Source organism: Berghia stephanieae, chromosome 12 (genome assembly GCF_034508935.2).
Source record: "Berghia stephanieae isolate SIO BIC M18660-M18661 chromosome 12, UCSD_Bste_1.3, whole genome shotgun sequence".
Taxonomy (NCBI): Eukaryota; Metazoa; Mollusca; class Gastropoda; order Nudibranchia; family Aeolidiidae; genus Berghia; species Berghia stephanieae.
In genome coordinates, this window is record NC_088371.1 from 31,672,709 (window position 1) to 31,695,829 (window position 23,121).

At 37.2% G+C, this 23,121-nt stretch overlaps 2 protein-coding genes across 19 annotated transcripts in view; both read right to left on the reverse strand.

Annotated features, from left to right (window-relative positions):
- LOC144958190 (glycoprotein 3-alpha-L-fucosyltransferase A-like) overlaps positions 1 to 7,055 on the reverse strand; it is a 48,646-nt gene extending 41,591 nt beyond the window's left edge. The window contains exons 1-3 of one of the 14 annotated variants that reach the window (XM_078889986.1): positions 6,858 to 6,914; positions 6,094 to 6,216; positions 2,708 to 2,933 (exon numbers count right to left, since the gene is read on the reverse strand). In XM_078889986.1, the coding sequence (XP_078746112.1) occupies positions 2,708 to 2,930 (223 nt within the window). In that variant the 5' untranslated portion in view covers positions 2,931 to 2,933; positions 6,094 to 6,216; positions 6,858 to 6,914. Of the gene's footprint in view, positions 1 to 2,707; positions 3,031 to 6,001; positions 6,217 to 6,681; positions 6,712 to 6,768 lie in introns of those variants that run through there. The other 13 variants (XM_078889978.1, XM_078889979.1, XM_078889989.1 and 10 more) reach the window with 13 other exon arrangements.
- Positions 7,056 to 18,922: 11,867 nt separating this feature from the next.
- The window catches only part of LOC144957467 (glycoprotein 3-alpha-L-fucosyltransferase A-like), a 40,826-nt gene continuing 36,627 nt past the window's right edge, over positions 18,923 to 23,121 (reverse strand). For all 5 annotated transcript variants that reach the window (XM_078888752.1, XM_078888748.1, XM_078888750.1 and 2 more), the window contains exon 7: positions 18,923 to 21,815. In XM_078888752.1, the coding sequence (XP_078744878.1) occupies positions 21,315 to 21,815 (501 nt within the window). In that variant the 3' untranslated portion in view covers positions 18,923 to 21,314. The remainder of the gene's footprint in view (positions 21,816 to 23,121) is intronic.

Here is a 23,121-nt window from a genome sequence, read left to right on the forward strand (position 1 = left end):
TTAAAACGGACCAATTATCGATAATGACGACATTGATACTGAGCCTATTATAAGGTAGTCATCATCAAAAGTGGATAGGCATAAAATTTGTGGTAATTTGACGGCTTAATAATATTATTTACAGCGTTTTATTTACTCTCAGAAAGTCTTGAGTGAGAGTCGTTCGAAATCGGTAGCCTGAAATAGATCTCAATTCTCGATACCATGGTTGCCAGATAGCCATTGGCCTGGCCGATTTGGCCAAAATTCACCACACAGAGAATAATGTTTCTATAAGTAATCTAAATTTTACATTTATATCTATTTTTAATGTTTCCTAGTCCATTATAATTTTTATGATTACCAAAACCGATGAGTTTTCCAAGGAGATCATAGTTTTAGTATTGTTTGCCCAAGTAAAGTTCTATTTGGTCACTTTTCACATCGATCACTGGCCTCGAGCACGCCTGTGTACTCCCTGAGAGTAAATAAAACACTGTACGTGATATTATTCAGCCGTTAAATTGCTATAAATTTTATGCCTGTCCATTTCTGATGATGCCTATAATAGGTTCAGTATCAAAGTTGTCACTATCGATTAAGGTAAGTGGTCCTTTTTAAATAATAATTAATACAGTGTTTTCGCCTGGTCCATAAGTAGGCGCAACCTATAAAATAACAGAAATTGATAACTCATGCTATTATAAACAAAAAAATTTTTTCATTCACTCCGGGTCACAGTGCAATGCCTTAACCACTCGGCCACTTCACCCCCACAAAACAGATAAGGAACAAATAATAATAAGTTGAAATAAAGACCACGAAGAGATGAAAATTAGCCTAACTTTAATTAATAATTAAAATGTACTATTATTCTTTTGTTTAACACTTATCTATTGAACCTAACTTATCCCTATATAACGTGCCACAATCTACCACTACTTTTACTACCTACTCGTATTTCTTTAATCTTACAATTTTATTATTATCTGTCGAGTTGTCAGGAACATTAACCAAACTATAGCAGGGTAAAAGAGGCACCAGGCAACTCCTGTCTTTGGGGAAAACTCATTTCTTTTTGTCCTACTTGCCGCTTCTACTAGGTACATGGACGCGACAAACAGCACGCTGTGAGAATGGAATATCCTTTGGTGCGGTAATTTTCATTTTATTTTTATTTTTAATTGACCGAGATTGTTGACAACGTAATAGGACAAACGCAATTACGTCACGCAGAGACGTCATATTCATTAAAGATGTTGACATATTACAGCCAAGTTGGTGGGAAGTAGTTATTGCAAATGTTAAGGTTTTTAATTAAATTATTTGAAATTATAAGGAAATTGCAAAACTTTTCAGCCCACCCTCGTATTATGCCCACAACTACTACTACTACTACTACTACTACTACTACTACTACTACTACTACTACTACTACTACTACTACTACTACTACTACTACTAATACTACTACTACTACTACTACTACTACTAATGCTGAGAGCTCTAATAATGTCTAATGTTAGAGACGATCGTTTTTGGGATCGTGGATAGCTCATACGGTAGAGTCACGCTCTCACCGGCCAGGCGGAGTTGTCGTACCAGTAAGGTCGCGGGTTCAAACCCCCATCACCGCCGCGAATTTTTTTAAAATTCTCTATTGTCTACTGGCACTTTCCTACTCACTTCATCTCTTGTTACTACTACTACTACTACTACTACTACTACTACTACTACTACTACTACTACTACTACTACTACTACTACTACTACTACAACAACTACTACTACTACTACTACTACTACTATACTACTACTACTACTACTACACTACTATATACTACTACTACTAAACTACTACTACTACTACTACTACTACTACTATACTACTACTACTACTACTACTACTACTACTACTACTACTACTACTACTACTACTACTACTACTACTACTACTACTACTACTACTACTACTATAAACTACTACTACTACTACTACTACTACTACTACTACTACTACTACTACTACTACTAAACTACTACTACTACTACACTACTACTACTACTACTACTACTACTATACTACTACTACTACTACTACTACTACTACTACTACTACTACTACTACTACTACTACTACTACTACTACTACTAAGACTACTACTACTACTACTACTACTACTACTACTAACTAACTACTACTACTAAACTACTACTAAGACTACTACACTACTACTACTACTACTACTAACTACTACTACTTACTACATACACTGTACTTACTACTACTAGACTACTACTACTACTACTACTACTACTACTACTACTACTAACTACTACTACTATTCTACTACTACTACTACTACTACTACTACTACTAACTACTACTACTACTACTACTACTACTACTACTACTACTACTACTTACTACTACTGACTACTACTACTACTACTACTACTACTACTACTACTACTACTACTACTACTACTATACTACTGTACTACTACTACTACTACTACTACTACTGGTACTACTACTACTACCTACTACTACTACTACTACTACTACTACTACTACTACTACTACTACTACTACTACTATACTACTACTACATATACTACTACTACTACTACTATAATAATAATAATAAATATAATAATATAATAATAATAATAATAATAATAATAATAATAATAATAATAATAATAATAATAATAATAGCATTACCTTTCAAGACCGGAGAAGTCATATTATTATCTCTCTTGAAATCTCCCTTAGTCCTGTTCTTGGTTACGGGACGGCTTGTGTCGCTAGCATCGTGTTTAAATCCGACTGATGACTGGGGCATGTAAATAATCCACACGAAGCTGGCCAATCCGAAGAAACACAGCATCAAGAAAATTACTGGTTTCGGTGAAGTCCAGTGAGAACTGGGGGCTGAGTTAGTCATTGTCTGTGAGTAATATAAAATCAATAAGGAAAGTTGAAAAAAGATATCATTTGTCTAAAGCGCTCCATCAGTGAGAACTGTGGGCTGAGTTTGCCATTTTCTGTGAGTATATAAAATCAATAAGGAAAGTTGAAAAAAGATATTATTTGTCTAAAGCGCTAACTCACAGAGCTGCCGTAGTCTAAAAATGGCAAAACACATAATATTCTATTTGGCCAGAAAACTTTTCCTTCAATTATTGATCGATTAAATTACAAGTAAATAATAAGGTGAATTGAAATTGAATGTAAGCTTCAATTTAATTACAAAAACAGATCAAATGAACTTTTCGGGTTTCCCCTTTATTAACAAAACGGAATGAATGAAACACCAAAGATGAATGAGATAATGTGGTAGTGGCGTAGTTAAGATGAATAAACAAAAAATTTTGAATGAAATTTGGGACTTTATGAAAGGTTCTTTTGAAAGCGATCAATGAATTGTGTACCGTGTGTTGTCTCAACATTATCATCTCGTTGGAAGACAGAGTTTTCTGCCTATAAAAAAAACCCAAACAAAAGCAACTAAAAAAAAAAACAACACGTTTTTCAGAGGTATACGGCCGAGTGAATACCATGCTCTGGTTGCTTCACAATAACATACGTTTACAAATAAATCTAGGCCATTCTGATTTCCTGAACAAATTTTATTGAAATAAAGAAACAGCGCCCTATTCCGCAATGTGCTTGGCAGGCAGGTACAATGATCAATATGAACCAAAAAAAATGAGACATAGCACAGGACAAGTATAAGATTATATGGAACACAATAGACAGTGCACAAGGCAAGAACGATAACCCTACACACTCAACGTGTGTAGTTCAAATTAGTAATCGGACATCAGATAGCTACAATTAAACACAAAAGACGATAAATGAAGGCTGGTAAATTAGTCTATTAAATATTTCACAAAGACATCGCTGCTTGCGGCTATGTGGTCTTGTGGTATGACACTCCAATACGATCAGGAGGGTAAAGGGTTCGAGTCCCGGTCTGTTCGGCGTATTGTCGAGTCCTTCGGGCAATCTCTTAATTTAAATTCTCTCACCGTACTCAAGTGTAAAATTAGTATCTGGCCGTTAACAATGTTTTCTCTGTATGAAAAAAATGTTATACCACCTAACATGCACCATGTCTTGTCATGTTCTACTTGTTACTGTTGGCTAGGGACCCATTGTAAAGCGCTTTGGGCACGTTTAGCGGATATTGCGCTCTGCGGATGCTCGAATTTCTTTTTTTTTTTCTTACTTCCCATCAAGGTAAAAATGTGGGAGCAGATAATGGTAGGAGATAAGAATACGTTTCACAAGTCATGACGTCACTTCCCTCGTAATGACGCATAGTAACTTAGTAACTTGCTCTTAACTATCGGAACAATGGCGGACGCCCTTATGAAGTATTTCTCTGACGAGCATAAAAGCGTATCCAGAGGGGAAAAAATCATTTTAAAACTGATCATGTTTTGACTTTTACACATTCTGATCACAAGACATATGAAAAGTTCCTGCCAGCATGAAGAATAAAAAGTACAGATTTTCTTTGTTTAGAACCACGATGGCCGCAGATGCTGGGCGACGTGACATCAGACTGTTGAATCCAATTTGAAAATGTGTCTATGAAACAATGCCAGACACAGCAGAAGTAAATGACAACTTGAAATTGAATGAAAGCTTCAATTTAATTACGAATACAGATAAAACGGACGTTTCGGGTTTCCCCTTTATCAACAAACAGGATGAATGAAACACTACAGATGAATGAGATAATGTGTAGTGGCGTTGTTAACTTCCGTTTTATCTGTTTTCGTAATTAAACTGGAGCTTTACATTCTATTTCACATTGTTATTTATTTCTTCGAGCTTCGAGCAGCAACATTTACATGACAAAGCAGAAGGAAAAATAAAATCAGGAATCGGCCGTGCGGCTATGTGGTAAAGTGGTATGACACTCGCTTTCGGATCGGATGTCCTGGGTTTGTGCCTTGCGCTCGGCGCATAGTTGAGTCCTTGGAAAAGGCTCTTTACTCATATTCTCTCACCGTACTTAGGTGTAAAATGAGTACCTGGCCGTTAACAGCGTTGTCTTTGTCCGAAAAATTGTAACATCGCCTAACAGGCGTCATGTCCCGTCCTAAAGGTTAAATGTTGCTGTTGGCCAGGGACCCCTTGTAAAGCGCTTTGAGCACACTTAGTGGATATTGCGCTATATGAAGCTGAATTTTTTTTTTAAAAAGACCTCCTGATTACTGGTTAGACATGCTATTATTTATTATATCACAGAAGTTACCTAATAGTTGGAATGAATGTGTTATTGAGTTATCTACCAAATTCAAAACCTGCTACAATTTACACCACGATAGTTAGGATTATTTTAATTTCAATATTCTTCACTAGGGTACGCGTTTTTAGCAAGTCTAACCGGTAACCAGAAGGTCTAAGGTTCAATCCCCAGTCGAGGTAGATTGAATTTTTTGTATGTTTTTTTGTCTTCTCTTTTTCTTGTATTTTTCTTTCTTGCTTCGTTTGTCACGTTTCATACACACTTGTCCAGAGCTTTATCACTCGTTTTCATTTCCGAATCGTACAGGAGTCAAACGCAAACGTTTTATTTCGGAATTAAAATTTCTTTCAATTGGATTCAATAGTCTGATGTCACGTCGCCAGCAACGGCGGCCATCGTGGTTCTAAACAAAGAAAATCGGTACTTTTTATTCTTCATGCTGGCTAGAACTTTTCATATATCTTGTGATCAGAATGTGTAAAAGTCAAAACATAATCAGATTTATAATGTTTGTTTCCTCCGGATACGCTTTTATGCTCGTCGGAGAAATATTTCATAAGGGCGTCCGCCATTGTTCCGATAGTTTAGAGCCAGTTACTTAGCAAAATTCATTACGAGAGAAGGACGTGACGACTGTTGAAGCGTAGTTCCTACCAACAAAGTGAAACAAACACACGGTGTTTCTTAGTTATTGTTTTTAGGACATCGTTGGATGATCAGTTCTCACTAAATAAATGTTTAAATAGTAATACATTTAGTTCGAAGTTGAAGTCTTTCAGGTCTTTGTTATTGTTTTTTGCCATCCGCGTTTATGAGTAATTCTCACTAAACTGTATGAACCTGCCTGTTCATGATTGCACACAGTTTTGTGTGTTGGTCTGTCATATTTCAGGATGGTAATGTTATGAGTTTATTGGCCAAGCGCATACTATCTATAAACGTTTTAGGTCACATGTAGTTTTGTTTTCTGGTTTGTTTCATGTGTTTGTTGTGAGTAAATTACAGAAATGCAAAGATAATATGTGCTTGGCTAAGAAGCTCACAGCATTGCGATCCGGAAGTATAACGGATCAACACACAGAACTAACCATGAACTTTTATAGTCTGGATAAAACTGCGTAGTGAGAATTACTCATAAACGTGGATGGCAAAAAAGAAAAGAAAAAAACAACATTAAAGACTCGATTTGCGTCAACTTCATTCTATCTATAGATAGTTCGAAGATGACGTCACTCGGGCCTTTGTTATTGTTTTTGCCATCCGCGTTTGTGAGCAGTTGTTCTCACTAAACTGTATTAACCTGACTATAAACGTTCATGGTTACACAGCGTTTGTGTGTTGGTCCGTTATACTTCCGGATGGCAATGTTGTGAACTCCTTGGCCAAGCGCATTCTATCTATAGCATCTATGACAAACTAATTATTCACGAACAGGAGAGGAAACTGAATGCACTCAATTTACATCCTAAGAATAGTGCTCAAGAAAATAAATGATTCTATTAGTTAGGCTATTGATTACAACTGATAACTTTTTTCTCCATTATGTTTGTCTTGTTTTATAACGATTTTTTGTTAGTATCCGGCTATGAAGCTACACGGGCTACGAACACTTCATGATCCAACAACATAACATTGTGGAGACAACACACGGTACACACACAATGCATTGTTATAATTAATAATGGGATATCTGACACAAGAGTAGAGTCACAAAATTTTGATACGAAGATAATGAACCGGTGTATCGCGTTGAATTGTGTTGATAATAGTGTGCAGATACAAGACTCGCATATCAATATATAGAGTGAATTAAGTTGACGTCGCGCTTTGTAATCAATAGACCTTGTACAGGTTGCAATCAAACAGGCTCCTTAGCCCTCTCCTTACCAACTACATTCGTTACGATACAACCAACATTTTACTTATTCAAATTTCTTTTGTACATCATAAAATTTTATTAGATTGAAAAGTGTGTTGTAGAGCATATTTTGCTACAAAAATTATGTATCGCAAGAACTGCCGGCTATTGTGTTTGAGTGATAAAAGAATATATTTTTGTGTTAGTGGGGTGTGAGGGTTTGGGGAAAATCTTGAAAATGGGTGATTGTGACGAACGATTTTCTTTCACTGCGTGTTTCTTTTTCATTCGTCAGCGTCTCATTCAAAACCACTTCAAACCTAGTGGGCGAGACATATATTTGCCAAGGCAGATTAACACCTCCAGTTGAGATACACAAAACATGGACAGTCCTTTCTCCAATAAAGCTCTAAATCTTGCTAACGGAAAAATTGGCAATAGGTGGAAAACCTTCCCATTGTATAACGGAACACTCACTTTCAGCTTAAGGCTTATTTACCTGTTCAAATTGTCTGTCCATTGTATCAATACCTCCTGCTAATTACCTTTTCCAAACAAGACTCCAACGTGCATATGCCCTGAGGTTTTTGTCTCGTTCAAGAGTAGCTAAAATTGCAATTACTGTCCTAAGCTCTCCGGAATTCTCCGTTATTCTGTCTTACCCAACCATCTGAATATCATTGGCTGTCTTAAACAGGAATATTCTTCGGATTGGCTATTCTCATAATTCAGACGCGCTCCCTCATTTCACAAAATCAAATTCATCTCTGAATTTAATCACACACACGCTAAGAATCCCAAGAAAGAAGAGCTATCTCTCCAATTTCAAACTTGTAAATTTTTTCTTCTATCTCGGCTGAAGGTAAAATGAATTATTGGTTAACATTCAAAGTAGAACGAGATATTACTGTGAATTCAATTTAATCTAGCATTACTATTATAGTTTGTGTATATATTTTAATTGTGCTATTCCATGGATGATCGTAAGTTGGAATACCTGTACAAAACTATATACAAAACTATATATATATATGTATATTATACTATAGTTAAAATCTGTTTATGATCTATGCTATTATTTCATTTATATTCAATATGTATATTGCTTGAATGTCTGTACCCTACCGACAATCGCCGGCCACACATCATAACCTCAATTATAATTAATAAAAATAAATTAAGAAATGCCAGGGACATAACCCTGTTGAATTTTCATCGTGTAAGATAGCTCGACTGTCAGTTGATGTTTAATACATATATACTAACTACCATTATCATGGAGTTACTGCTTCTCCTTGCCTTTGTCGGCTATTATGATGTGTCGCTCAAGGACGATCCGGTGGCGAAAGACAAACTCGATTGGCTCTAAGACCTTGTTGTATTAACTCTTAATTGAAGGTCCTTGTCTGTGTCCTTGAAGCACCCAGCCGTGCCGAATCCCTGCATCCCAGTCCATGAATAGTGGTAAACCCCTGATGTCAGTCGCTAACTATAACACACTGTTGTGAAGTCCAGAAAACCTTGCAAGCAGGCGCCAACCCTGGAACTAGCTGATACATTTGCCTCAATCAAGCAAGCCGGCTGGATAAAGATAAGCCAAACGGGCTTATACCATTTTCAAATGTATTTGTTGAAAATACTCAAACCAATCTAATTGTTACCTCCCTTATTTGGTACCTTGCGCATGACTGTAGAGTAGTGGGCGGAAGGGTAGACGGGCAATCGGCCATTGTTGTTTTTTTTTTTGGATGGAACGTTGATTATTATCAAGCATTAAAATTCTGAAACTAGCTGACTCGTTGTTGTTTTATGTGTTGTAACACATTTATTATATGGTGCCGAAAACGCGGGAAGCATGGACGTTTAGATTCTTCAGTCGTGGGACAAATTTGAAAGGTGAATTACGTTGTTAACCATCATGACAGATGGATGCATTTTCATAACATTGATTCATTGATCGACGGCTCGAGTCACTTGAGTGAGGAAGTAGAAATTGACTTTCCATCCGGAATTCAGGATTGAGATTAATCCTTTCTTGTCTTTATTTATATATTTTTATCTCATGACAGAGATAAACATGTATTGAACTGTATCGTTTAATATTCGGGAATTCGATTATTCTGGATCTCATGGCCGAGATCACAGCTTTCTACAACTTAGGCCCACCAACGTGCACCACAAGAAATAATGTGGAGGCGAGTAGATTTTATTCCAATTTGAGTTGAACTATCAAGACTGATAGATAGACGTCTGCTGGTGATCGTCTGTATCTAATATTGTCATTCTTATTAAAGTATTCACCATTTCATGTGTATTCTTAAATTATTTCGTATAATATTCTTGTACTCATTTACGACATGGAAGCAGCGAAGAAGACCAGGACCGCGGCGAAAGCCAGATTAACCATTGCGGCTAATCGCTTCCAACACATTACTTTAGATTCTTCCGAACAACAAATAACTCAGTGTATTGAAAGTATAGAGGAAAAATTGCTTGCTTATGATGAGACCCAAAGTGAATTTGAGAAACTTTTAGATACAAGTGACTTAGAGGAAGAGATTGGACAAAGTGAAATAGTTAGAGAAGAAAAAGTTGGTGTATTAGTTAAAGCAAAGAAACTTTTAGCTACAAAGAACATTAGTATTAAATACAGTAATGAAGAACAATTCATCCCGTCCCAATCCGTTTTACCTCAGGTCAGACTACCCCAACTAGAACTACCCAAGTTTGGTGGAGATCACACCCAATGGCAGTCGTATTGGGATAAGTTTTATGCCATTGTCCATAACACCAATTTACCCATTGTCAGTAAATTTACATACTTACAAGCAACCCTCAAAGGTGAAGCACTGGCCTCAGTTCAGGGGCTAGCGCTTACAGAAGCAGATTATGAAGCGGCGAGGGACATTCTAGAAAAACATTTCGGACGAAAAGAAAGAATAGTGTTCAGCCACATTCAAAAGCTACTGAATTTGTCGATTACTGGGAAGAATACAAATGATCTGTGGAATTTATACGACGAGTTACAGACGAACATAAGAAGTCTCGAGGCATTTGATATAACGGGAGACACATACGGTGTCATTTTGACCCCTCTGGTCCTACATAAGCTACCCGAAAATATTCGTTTGGAATGGGCTAGACAAGGAGATGGAAGGGAGAGTGACCTGGAAGCCCTTCTCACTTTTCTACACAACGAAATTCTCAGGCGGGAGCGTTCTTAAACCTTCCGTAGTGATCAACCCTCGCTCTTCGTTCTGGTAATGATGCCAGAAGCACCACGACTACGAATGCAGTGTGTGCGGCAAAGGACATGCCACACTGAAATGCTACTCTTGGATAAAGATGGACCCGGCTACCAGAAGGTCTCAGTGTTTTAGTAGGGGACTGTGTTTTCTGTGTTTCGATATGCATAAGGTAAAGGACTGTAAGTCCATGAGTAAATGCCATTCGTGTTCGGGACGACATCATACGTTGTTATGTTTAAAACCACAAGGTGAAAGTGGCGATAATAACCAAACGAGTGAAGGCGAAGGTTCGCATACCATGTGTGTGAAGGCACAAACCAGAATGATGGGACACACGTAGTCAAAAACTGTAGTATTGCAGACTGCTACGGTCACAGTCTGGAACTACAACAAAAGCCACGGACAGGCAACGATTTTATTCGACAGTGGCTCGGACAGAAGCTATATAAGAAAATCTTTAATTAAGGATTTAGGACTGAAGTCGGTTGGAAAGGAAAATGTTTCTGTTGCTCTTTTCGGACAATCCAAACCCAACAAGCACCAGATTAGAGATAGCTTTAAACTGTGTTTAAAAACCACTTCTGGTGAAATACAGGAAATGATTGTCACTGAGTCACCAGAGATCTGAGCTCCAATTCGTAAGCACAAATTGCCGCAAGATGTTGCCACCAAAATAAAGACCAAAGGGCTAAAACTGGTGGATGGATCACTGGTGAATCTTGACAGTCAAGTCCCCATTGATATATTGATAGGATAAGATCACTTTTGGCAATTTGTAAAGCCTAGTGTTTGTCATATCACGAAATATCTACATGCACAGGAAACGTTGTTTGGATGGATGCTTTCAGGCTCCTTTGAACAAAATGGTAATTAAGAGAGTCCTCCAAGCTATCAGCTTTTGTGCATGTCAGATATTCCTGAACATTGTTGTCATCAAATTTGGAATTTAGTCAATATTGGTATTAGAGAAAATATTGATAATCATTGTAATACTGACTCTAAGGTTCTTACTGAGGTCAATGAATCTGTCAGGTTTGAGGAAGCCAGATATGTCGTGCATCTTCCATGGAAGGCAGATCACAAAGAAAAACTGAATGAAAACATGTCGCAGGCGGTGAAGAGGTCGAACACTCTCAGGAAACGATTGGGTAGGGACCCATCACTCGAGACAGGTTATAATGAGGTCATTCAGGACATGGAAAGGAATGGCATTGTCCATGAGATTCCAGTGGATGAAATGATTACTTCGAACCCGGTGTTTTATTTACCGTATAGACCTGTGGTTAGAGAGGACAGTACAACTACTAAAATAAGGCCTGTTTTCGATGCCTCAGCAAAGGGTTCGAACGGTATATCTCTTAATGATTGCATGGAAACTGGACCAAATCTCCTCCCAAACTTGACAGAAATCATGTTACGCTTTCGAAGGTGGAAGTATGGGCTGACGGCTGACATCTCTAAAGCCTTTCATCAGATCAAAATTGTCAAAGAAGACCAAGATGTGCATAGATTTATCTGGGATGTAAGGGGACAGAGAAGGGTAATGAGATTCGATCGTGTCATTTTCGGTAACACAAGTAGCCTGTTTCTCCTGAATGCCACGATTCAACGTCATTTGAGAAAGTTTGAACCGTCAAGGGTAATGAATGAAATCATAGATAATTTGTATGTTGATGACTGGTTGTCTGGAGGTGACACAGAGGAAGAACTTGAGCAAATGGCAAGTTTGGCAAGTAAAATAATGAAAAGGGGAAGTGTTCCTCTCAGTAAATGGGGAGCAAGCTCTTCATCTGTGTCACTTGCTAGAAAGAGTTGTTTTGATTTTGAGAATGGTTCAGCCATAATTACCCCAACCATTAAGATACTTGGCATGCACTGGGATGCCAATGAAGACTATTTCTTTTTTCGAGCCGACCCAAGCTTGGTAGAAAATATCCAATACACGAAACGCTTGGTTCTGAGCTTCATTGCCAGAATATGTGACCCTTTGGGATTCTTGAACCCCTTCACTGTTTTGATAAAGATCATGTTCCAAGATTTGTGGCGTATGGGATTGCAGTGGGATGATCCTCTGCCGTATGAGTTAAAGAACAAAATGTCAGCCTGGGCAAATGGGTTTAGTGACATCAGTAAGTGGAAAGTTCCGCGTTGTTTCTCTGTTTACTCATGGGGAGGTTGCAGTGACATGAAATTACTTTGTTTTTCTGATGCTTCAGAAAGGGCGTATGGGTGTTGTATTTACTTGGAGGTACACGAGAAGGAATGTAAGAAAATTTCTTTGGTTGTCTCTAGAGCTCGAGTTGCTCCGTTGAAGAAAATAACTTTACCTAGATTGGAATTGTTAGGAGCATTGCTTGTTGCTAGATTACTTTCCTTTGTTAAAAATGCATTGAAGTTACCTTTTGATATCGCTTACTCATATTTTACTGATTCTAATATTGTTTTGCATTGGATCAAGGCTGATCCACAGAGATGGAAACAATTTGTAAGAAACCGAGTCACAGAGATACAAACTCTGACAAGCCCTTCGAACTGGAGTCACATTTCTGGGAAAAAGAACCCGGCTGATCTATTGACCCGTGGTGTCTCTGCTAATGAGCTCACGAATTCTGTTGAATGGCTCCAAGGTGTTGAAAACCTAGAGAGTATGGATTCGAACACTGATAACGGTTCCAATGAGGAAAGGATTTCCCATGAAGAAGAAGTGAATTTGGAAAGAGTGCGCTCATGTCAGCCTACTCTACTCACTTTGCAACAACAAACGCAAGAGCAGGTCATAGATTTTGAAAGGTTTAGTCAATACCCCAAAATCATCAAGGTCATGGGATGGGTCTTAAGATTCATTAACAACCTGAAATCCTCAGTTTCCTCAAAAGAACTGAACACACTACCAGTTCTAAAGTCTGATGAACTAAAAGGGGCAATTGTTCATGTACTAAAGCTTGTACAGAGAGAAAGTTATCACGAAGAGATAAATTGTCTCATTGATGGGAAGGTGATACCCAAGAAATCACAACTTCACAAACTATCCCCTATCCTTGATGAAGACGGGTTATTGAGAGTGTCTGGTAGATTAGAAATGTCTAGAGATTACACGTTTGATGAAAAACACCCCATTGTACCCCCTAAATGCCATTTTTCATTATTGCTTGTTAGATTTCAACATGTGCTGTTAAAGCACGCAGGAGTACCTACTTTGCTAACTTCCCTTAGAAACAATTATTGGATATTCAGTTTGAGAGTGCTTGCTAAGAATGTGTGTAAAAGATGTGTGATTTGTCAAAGACACGACTCTAGACCGTGTAACCAGACTGTTGCTTCTTTGCCATCTGACAGGATCAGTAGATCGAACCCATTTTCTATAGTGGGAGTGGACCATGCAGGTCCTGTTTATTGTTGAGACATGTGTGAAAAGAAGTATTACATTTTACTTTTCACTTGTGGGGTCATAAGGGCTATACATCTTGAACTTGTACCATCGCTCTCACTAGCTGACTTCTTGTTGGCATATTGACGATTTGTAGCTAAAAGAGGGATCCCTGCTGTAATCTACTCTGATAATGCTAAAACCTTCATAGCTGCTAGCGAATGTCTTGTCACACAATTTGGGCCTGCTGCGCCCTCATGGAAGTTTAGTATTCCTTTAGCTCCCTGGTATGGCGGGTGGTGGGAGAGACTAGTGAGGTCAACTAAATCTGCGTTGAGAAAATCAGTAGGAAGAAATCTTGTGAATCTAGCTGAGTTAGAAACACTACTGGTTGAGATAGAAGCTTGTGTGAACTCTAGACCATTAACTTACGTGGAGGAACACAGTGGGCCGCTGACTCCTTCACATTTCTTGGTGGGCAGAAATTCTCCATTCAGTACTGTACGAGTTGGGATTGGGCCACAAAATGAAGAGGAGTTTTGTTTTCTTGATAATGAGCGCAGACTTGTTTTAGAGAAGTTTTGGTGCATTTGGAGTGAAGATTATGTGAGAAATCTCCCATCCTTGGGGAATGGGAAAAGTAAAGATGGTCTTGAAAAGGGATCCATTGTGCTCATTAGGGATGAAAATAAACCTCGATTAACGTGGCCTATGGGTAAAATCACTAAACTTATCCTCAGCAAGGACGGTTTGGTCAGAGCAGCCACGATTCGGACTGAAAGGGGAGATTTGGTAAGAGCTGTCAAAAGGCTTCATAAGCTTGAAGTTTCAGAAACAGTCTCGAATAAAGAACCCGAAACGCCCGTTGGTATATTGATTAGACCTCCAACTATGTTGAATTTGTAACTTGTTATATCATAGTCATTGGCTAATGTAACATTTTCTTCGCCAGTTTTATCGGATGATGAATGACCTTATTTTAATTTTTTTTTTAAATTTTAATTCTAAAGATTCTTTTGATTTGATTTGGATGTTTGATATTACTTGTTTAAGTTTGATATCTGAGTGAATATGATGATGCTTTATGTGTCTTAATAACTACACGTATCATGTAGGTTGACTCAATTTAAATGCCTTGTTAATTATATTATGATCATGATAGTCAAGTGGGACCAATTAGGACCCCGAGCTTAAAAGATAAATGCAAATTCATTTTCTTTTCTCCATATTTTGCTAATTTCCACTTTCTCTTGGGTAGAAATCCCTCTTTCTATGTATGGACAATAAGTTGAGTTATTCATTTAATATACTCCTATTAAAATGGCGGCGCTGAATAGCGACGCACAGTTACACCTATGTGATGAATTCTTTTGATATTTATTTGTTTCATGGCAACGTTTCACTCATTTACGTATTAAACGTTGTATGATTGTTCGTATTAATGAATGGTATGTACTTCAAACTTTAACGTTTAGAGTTCTGCTTCAAATCCTCGGAAAAATCGTTCGTATCAATGTTTTTGTCTCAAGGAAATCGAAATGGCGGCGGCCTTGTTTACTTCCGACACAAAAGTGCACCACTAATTTCATCTTATTTCGCGATTTGTTGATTGAAGACCTATCCTTCGCTTAATATTATATAAAGCATTGTATGATGATTTAGAATTACAAAGAGGCATCAAAAATAATAAACCATCCTGTTGATAAAGTAGAAAGAATTCATGGAAAAGCAATAGAAAGGAAAGCATTCTCAATTACCAACAATAAAAAAACATATTTTATACCATGAATTTGATATTTTGCCATCTGGGAGAAGTTTTTGTCAGATTAAATGTGGAACTAACAAGTATAAATCAACGTTCGTTCTATCAGCAATAAAAATGTTGAATATTTCATATGGTACAGCAAAACCAAGGATTGATGCGTTGACTGATTGACTGATTAATTTGTTTAATGTTAGGCTAGATGAAGTGACCAATTGATAATGATGATAATATTTGGTGTTGAATTGCCAAGAATGTAACGAATTGAAAATGAAATGAAAATGTTGATGTTGTGTATGTCGCATGCGTGAAAGAAAGAGAGGAAGAGAGAGAGAGAGAGAGAGAGAGAGAGAGAGAGAGAGAGAGAGAGAGAGGGAGAGAGAGAGGTGTCTGTTCAATGTTATAGTTATCATATAACGTTATGACAAGTGTAACTAAATGACAAATTGCCATATTTGTGGACAATAAAGATCTATTATTATTATTATTATTATTATTATTAACTTTATGATCACTTATGCACTCAATTTGTGTACAATTACTATTATTCTGATGATTTCTTGTTATTATTCCCATGTCAATTCGCTGTTATGATTTATTTGTTTGCGAAGTGCTTTTACTTTATAAGAATGGGTTAATGAGTGGATTTATGACAAAGTGGAAACCTCATTTGATTATCAATTCCCAAGCTTCATGTCTTGGTTCCTACTATGCTGGCCTATTGATGGCACAGGCCAAGGGCGGGGAGTGTTGAAAATACTCAAACCAATCTAATTGTTACCTCCCTTATTTGGTGCCTTGCGCATGACTGTAGAGTAGTGGGCGGAATGGTAGACGGGCAATCGGCCATTGTTGTTTTTTTTTTTTGATGGAACGTTGATTATTATCAAGCATTAAAATTCCGAAACTAGCTGACTCGTTGTTGTTTTATGTGTTGTAACACATTTATTATAGTATTTTCCACAGACACATATGATTATATCAAAGTAATTAGATAAATAAATAATACATTAGATCCACTCAATTAGAGCTACTCTTCCTGATTTTAAATAAATACTTATTCTTTCTATCTTTTCCTGTAACAATATAATTAAACTTTATGTATAGAATTGTTATTATTGTATTGGGCGTTACTATTGTCTTGACTCACTTGTTATTAATACAATTAAGTTATAAGGGACCCTAAGGCAATTCTTAATCTCCCCTAGATTAAACCTTAAACGTTTGTGGTATGGGTTGAGTGGCGCAGCTGGTAACGAGAGCCATAGCGCGCATACTAGTTCGAATCCAGACCATTGAGCTATTGGTTGGACTCGATCCCACAAAAATAACACACAACCCGCCACAGTGATAAAGAGAGAGTTAACCCTCTCCTTACAGGCCAGATTTAGAATTTTCCGCAAAACTTCACATCCACCAAACACAAAAATAGAGTTTTCTTACTCAAAGAAGATTAACAAGTACATTATATACATAACATTGTTCAGCAAATTGAGCTCTACAATACAGTGTCAAGTTTTCATGGCTATAATAAACAAATTTTCTTCAATGTTTATGAGAAACCATAATGATCAGATAATAAAGTTGTTGGTTGCATCGTAACGAATGTGACATGACGATTTTACTGTAGTTGGTATGGAGAGGGTTAAAGAATGATGACGTTAAAAATACCAACTCAAGCACCATGGTATAACAAAGACATGAATAAAGCAAAACGAAATAGGAGACAAGCAGAACGAAAATGGCATATATTATATGTAAACCTCAACACACAAGTGAAGAACGCAAAACAAGAAAACGACCTATTAATTGGTTCAACCCACCTTTCGACAAAAACGTCAGCACAAACATTGGATAGCAGTTCCTGAAGTTAATTGATACACACTTTCCAAAAAACCACAAGCTTCATAAAATTATCAACAGGAATACAATAAAAATAAGCTACTCGTGTATGCGCAACATAGAACAAATAATTTCAAGCCACAACAAAAAAAAATTTAATAAACCATCGACAAGAGCAAAACCAACCCACCAGAAAAGCAACTGCAGAAATAAGGAACATTGCCCGCTAAACAAACAACGTTTAGAATCAAGTTTAATTTACCAAGCCACAGTCACCGAAACTAAAACAAACAAGCAATAAAAATATGTAGGACTAACGGAAAATAATTTCAAAACAAGATACAACCTCCACACCTCAACATTTAGAAACACTAACAAAAAATCATCCACAAAACTCAGCGAACATATTTGGAAATTAAAAGACAACAAACTAGACCACAACATTTCATGGAAAATTTTATCTAAAGCAACAGGATACACACCAACATCAAAACAATGTAGCTTATGCCTGGAAGAGAAATATAATATAATCAAACACTCTCATGAAGCCACACTAAACACGAAAAATGAGATGTACAATACGTGTCCACATCGCCGGATGTTCTTATTAATCAACTACAAACCGGAACCACTTCAACAAACAACAACAGTCAACAAACCAAACTCATGTAACACACAGTCCTGGCGATGGCTGAAAAGGCCTGAAACATCGATGTAGACTGACTCCAACATTGTGGAAAATAATATATATATATATATATATATATATATATATATATATATATATATATATATATATAAATATATATATGTGTGTGTGTGTGTGTGTGTGTGTGTGCAAATGCACAAAAAATGTAAAAAATATACAACCAAGAACCAAAAGCGACACTTTATATATTAATTTGATAAATATCCGATTCTTACACTCATGCTTTTTGGAATTCCACTCGTGTTCCCAACCGCTGCACGCAATGGGAACAAAGTTCGAATTCCATTTTATTCTACCCCTCAAATGATTCCGATTTCGTCATCTTTGAATTAAAGACATGTCCATGAACATTTAAATAGTAGAAGTAGTAGTAGTAGTAGTAGTAGTAGTAGTAGTAGTAGTAGTAGTAGTAGTAGTAGTAGTAGTGTAGTAGTAGTAGTAGTGTAGTAGTAGTAGTAGTAGTAGTAGTAGTAGTAGTAGTAGTAGTAGTAGTAGCAGTCCTTCGGAGCCTTTAGGCCCATAGAGCTGGAAGTTTTCAAGGTTTCTATAGCGTGAAACGGACAATAGCAATCGCTTGCTATCCGTTGGATTGGACGCTGGTCAATCGCAAAGCACTTTCCGCCAGATCTAACAGACTTATCAACCTAATCACATTGCTGGGTGGACTTGGGGGGAGGGGGGGGGGAGGGAGTCAGAAGAAATCTCGACTGCGCCCGGGTTGATCTCGGTCATTTTGAGTGTGAAGCGAGTGCTCTACCAACTGAACTATCGGGACCCCCTATTAAACATTTAAATAATGCTGCTTTATTCAGAGTCTAATTTTAGTGAAATTTTACGGGTAATAATTTGACGTCATAAATTGTTATTGAAAAAAATAAAGAGAAGTATTGAATTCTAAGCTTCAATTTATTAGACTAAGACAGATACTGTTGACGTTTCGGGTTCCCCCTTTATCAACATGACAAGTAAAACACGTTTTCACTAATGGAATGGTGATACCGTTAAACTGGATCAATATAGTATGGCACAAAAGATGTATAAGAACATTGTGAAAATATGATGTAAAAAATACATTTTCCTTGTTTCAGAATGCGAATCACATTAATTCATTTCATATAAACATAATCGTAATACAAATAAATAAATAACCAACAAAAAAAACCCCACCAAAATACCACCAACAAACAAATTAAAAAAAAAACTATGACTGAGATGTATGTGTAGAGCAAGGGATATAGGACTACGACATGGTGTCAAGACTGCAGCATGGGATATACGCCTTCCTACACCTGATGTCAAGAGCAAGGGGTTATAATATACGCCCACATCATTGCTAAAATCAATGTTCAATCAATGTCATACTCAGATGAAAAGAAAGCATAAACGGTGTGGACTTTATCTACAAGGGAAACCAAATTGTGGCAAATCAATTTGAACAACTTCTCTGGTCAACCGACTCTTTCCATTTGAGATACACCTGCCTTCTTCTTCTCTTTTTCAAGTACCAAGTCTGTGCCAGACATCGGTGATCATGGTACGCCATTCATCTCTCTGATCAGATAACCCCAAGAAACTAATATTACTCTTCTCTTTCTTTGTCACCCAGCTGCTCAAACAATTTAAACATGTTTTTCTTGGTCTACCTTTACTTTTTACCTTCTGTCTTTCCTGTGAGAGGAAGCTGTTCAATACATTTATGTTGATTTAGGTGCCCTAAAAATTGCATTTGTCTTTTTCTTATTGGACAAATTAGTAACCTTTTAGTTTCAGTTTGCTCTAATAGTACTTCATTATTTTTCTTCTCTGCCCTTGAGATTTTAAAAATCCTTCTAAGAAACCAAATCTCTGCTGCCTCCACCTCCTACAGATACACCTGTATTTAATGGAAATTGTGAACACTTGTTTCAACCCACATCACACGATTACATCCATCAGAAAAAAAAAAGAATCGTCATCATCTTGGACTCGGAGGCTAAGGAGTCAAACCCCGCCGTCGATTCGATATTAAGAATACTTAATGGCAACTCCCTTGCAAATTAATTCGACTGCTTCACATCCACATCTCATTCAGTCAATCAGACTTGTACGCACCAATAACTCCAATCCTTTGGGTCGAGGGGATTTATTTTATACACTGTACTGCCCTCTTTACGACCAAAATTCGCGAGGGAACGTTTTTCAAATTAACTACCCAAAAGTAGTGAAGTTGGAAGTGTCAGTATATGATACTGATTTACACTGAATTCAACTCTTTACGACCGAATTGATGAGTAGACACTTTGTACTGGAGTGTACGCTAACACCGTTTACTTTCAAATGAACTACCCAAAAGTAGTAGTAGTAGAAGTAACAGTAGTAGTAGTAGTAGTAGTAGTAGTAGTAGTAGTAGTAGTAGTAGCAGTAGTAGTAGTAGTAGTAGTGGAAGTAGTAGTAGTAGTAGTAGTAGTAGTAGTAGTAGTAGTAGTAGTATAGTAGTAGTAAGCCTCGCAGTCCGAACGACACTTGTTGAAAATTGTGTGATTCAGTCATAGTCGATGACTAAAGCTGCTCTCTTCATCCATGTTGTTAGTTGTTTCCATTGGTCACGGTCATGGGCGAGAGTTTTGAGGCTGTCAAGGTCTTGTTGTGACTTTAGTACAGAAGGCACTGCAATATTTCTTAGTTCTTCAGGGATTAATTTAGCCTCGTCTGAATTCAGAAATTTCTGATAAGTAGAGACTACCAAGAAGTAGTGCATAGGAGGTGATATAGTGAAGCATCAGACTATGAACTATACACTACCCTCTTTAGGACCAATCTAGATTGGGACACTTTGTCCTGGAATGTACGTTAGCATAGCATCGTTCACTTTCACATTAACTACCCAAAAGTAGTGTGCGAGTAGTAGTAATAGAGGGGAGAATCGGGGTATTAATTTACGACGGTTACGCACGTCGAACAACATTTCGGCCCTCGGCCTTCGTGAGGAGACAGACGAAATATCAATTTCTCCTAGAATTTTAAAGTGTTTACTTCTCTTCTGTTCCCAGCTCAAGGGCCAATTAGTATTTTCTTCGTGTCGATGCAACATAATTTGCTTTATTTTCTTTATATACTGACTGCTCACATAGACATCCTAAGCTTTTGTCGTTTATACCTACTCTTTTTTTCGGCGTAACATTTTCAGTATTAAAACGTGAAATCTAGACCTTTCCACTTTGGTGCAAGGCAGCACAAGCACCACATATCCATTCACATTCTTAGCATGCCCAAAGTCACAAGAAATAAGTTAGTACGTAGCTATTTTCTCCAGCTCATGTCAGGCGAGTGACATATGCCCTTTGCGAAATATTGGCCGAAATCCTTAAAACGTGACATTTCGGCGTTTCCACTTTGGTGCAAGGCAGCACAAATGCTGCATATCCATTTACGATGTTTATACACCCATGGTATCCCCAAGTACATGTTTCTTGCCTCCAAGTACTTCACGTAATTTTCAAAACTACCCGAAACGTCCTTTAAAAAAGTCGCCAGATCGGACGGTGATCCAAAATCTGCAGCGTTTATAAACGTATAAGGTGGGAAATATTTTCCATAGTCGAAACCACCACGAACCACGGGTATAATGTATAAATTGGGGGCGAAGAGCTTGAAAAACTTCTCAGTCACGTAATCTTTACAGATGGAATTCTCAAATGACAAGTAGAATTTGTACGTTTTGTTCAGTAAATCGTGTTCCGATCCAAATTGTCCATAACTTTTTTTTCCACACTTGCCATAGATGTCAACGTCAATGTATTTCTAGGTTCGGAAGAGATAATAGAGAAAAATTATTATGAAGACATGTGAGAATAAAACTATTATGAAAAGATGAGAGAGAGATAGGAAGAGATAGATAGATAGTTAGATAGATAGATAGATAGATAGAGAGGGAGAGAGAGAGAGAGAGAGAGAATGAGAGAGAGAGCGAGCGAGAGAGAGAGATGTTATGAAGAGATAAGAGGGGAAAAACTACTATGAAGAGATGAGGAGGAGAGAAAAACTATTATAAAGAGACAAAAGAGAAGAAAAAAATATTACAAAGAGATGAGAGAGAAAAACTATTAGGAAGCTATGAGAGATAAACTACAACCATGAAGGGAAGAGATATACAATCTATTATGAAGAGATGAGATACAAAAACTATTTTGATGAAATGTGAGAGAAAAAATTAATATGTATAGATGAGAGAAAAACTACTATGAAGAGATCAGAAAGAAAAAGCATCAAACATCGCTAATTTGATAAAAATGCAATAATTAATTAATGTTTTTCTTTGAGTCCAATAAATTGAACAAAGATATGTAACAATTATGAAACCCTTATATACTTTTGAGTGGTTTATAATAATATAAAAAATAAAATGTGAGCTGATCAAGTTTACGAAGGCGACGGCACTGGACGGCATTAATTAATGTCCTTGGAAATTCTCTCTTTACTCACATTTTCTCACTGCACTCAAGTAAGTGGAACAAGATTACCTGGCCGGTAACAGAGTTGTCTAGTCTTTATCAAATATGTTTGCCAAAGCTCCTTCAAGCCGTCATGTTTCAACCTACAGGTTATACAATACTGTTTGCTGGGGACCCCCGCTTGTAAGTCGTTTGGAGGACAACTAAATAATGATTATGGCTGCGCAGTCTCTATGGACGCTTGGCGTGAATGTGTGCGTCACTTCGAGTTTGTCAGTCTGTTTCTATTATCCAGCTAGTCTAGTGCATGTGTTCTTAGCTTTCGAATGTCATCATGTGTGTTAAGGTGCTGAGGCAGTTGGATGTTGTTAAAATCAGTTCTTCGGTTGTTGTTTCTAAAAGTATTTGATAATTTTTGAGATCTTGATTCAATGTTGTTGGAAGTGAAGTTGGTGTACGCCCTCTGTATTTGGCTCCTTGTTTGAAGTAATCATCCATTGAGGTTTGTGCTGGAATATTTTCATCTCGTCGCGGCACGTGTCTGAACAGTTTCCATCTTTGTTTCTTTATACGCGTACTAAATAAATAACTAATAATGTGAAATTGAATGTTAGCTTCAATTTAATTACAAAAACACATCAAATGAACGTTTCGGG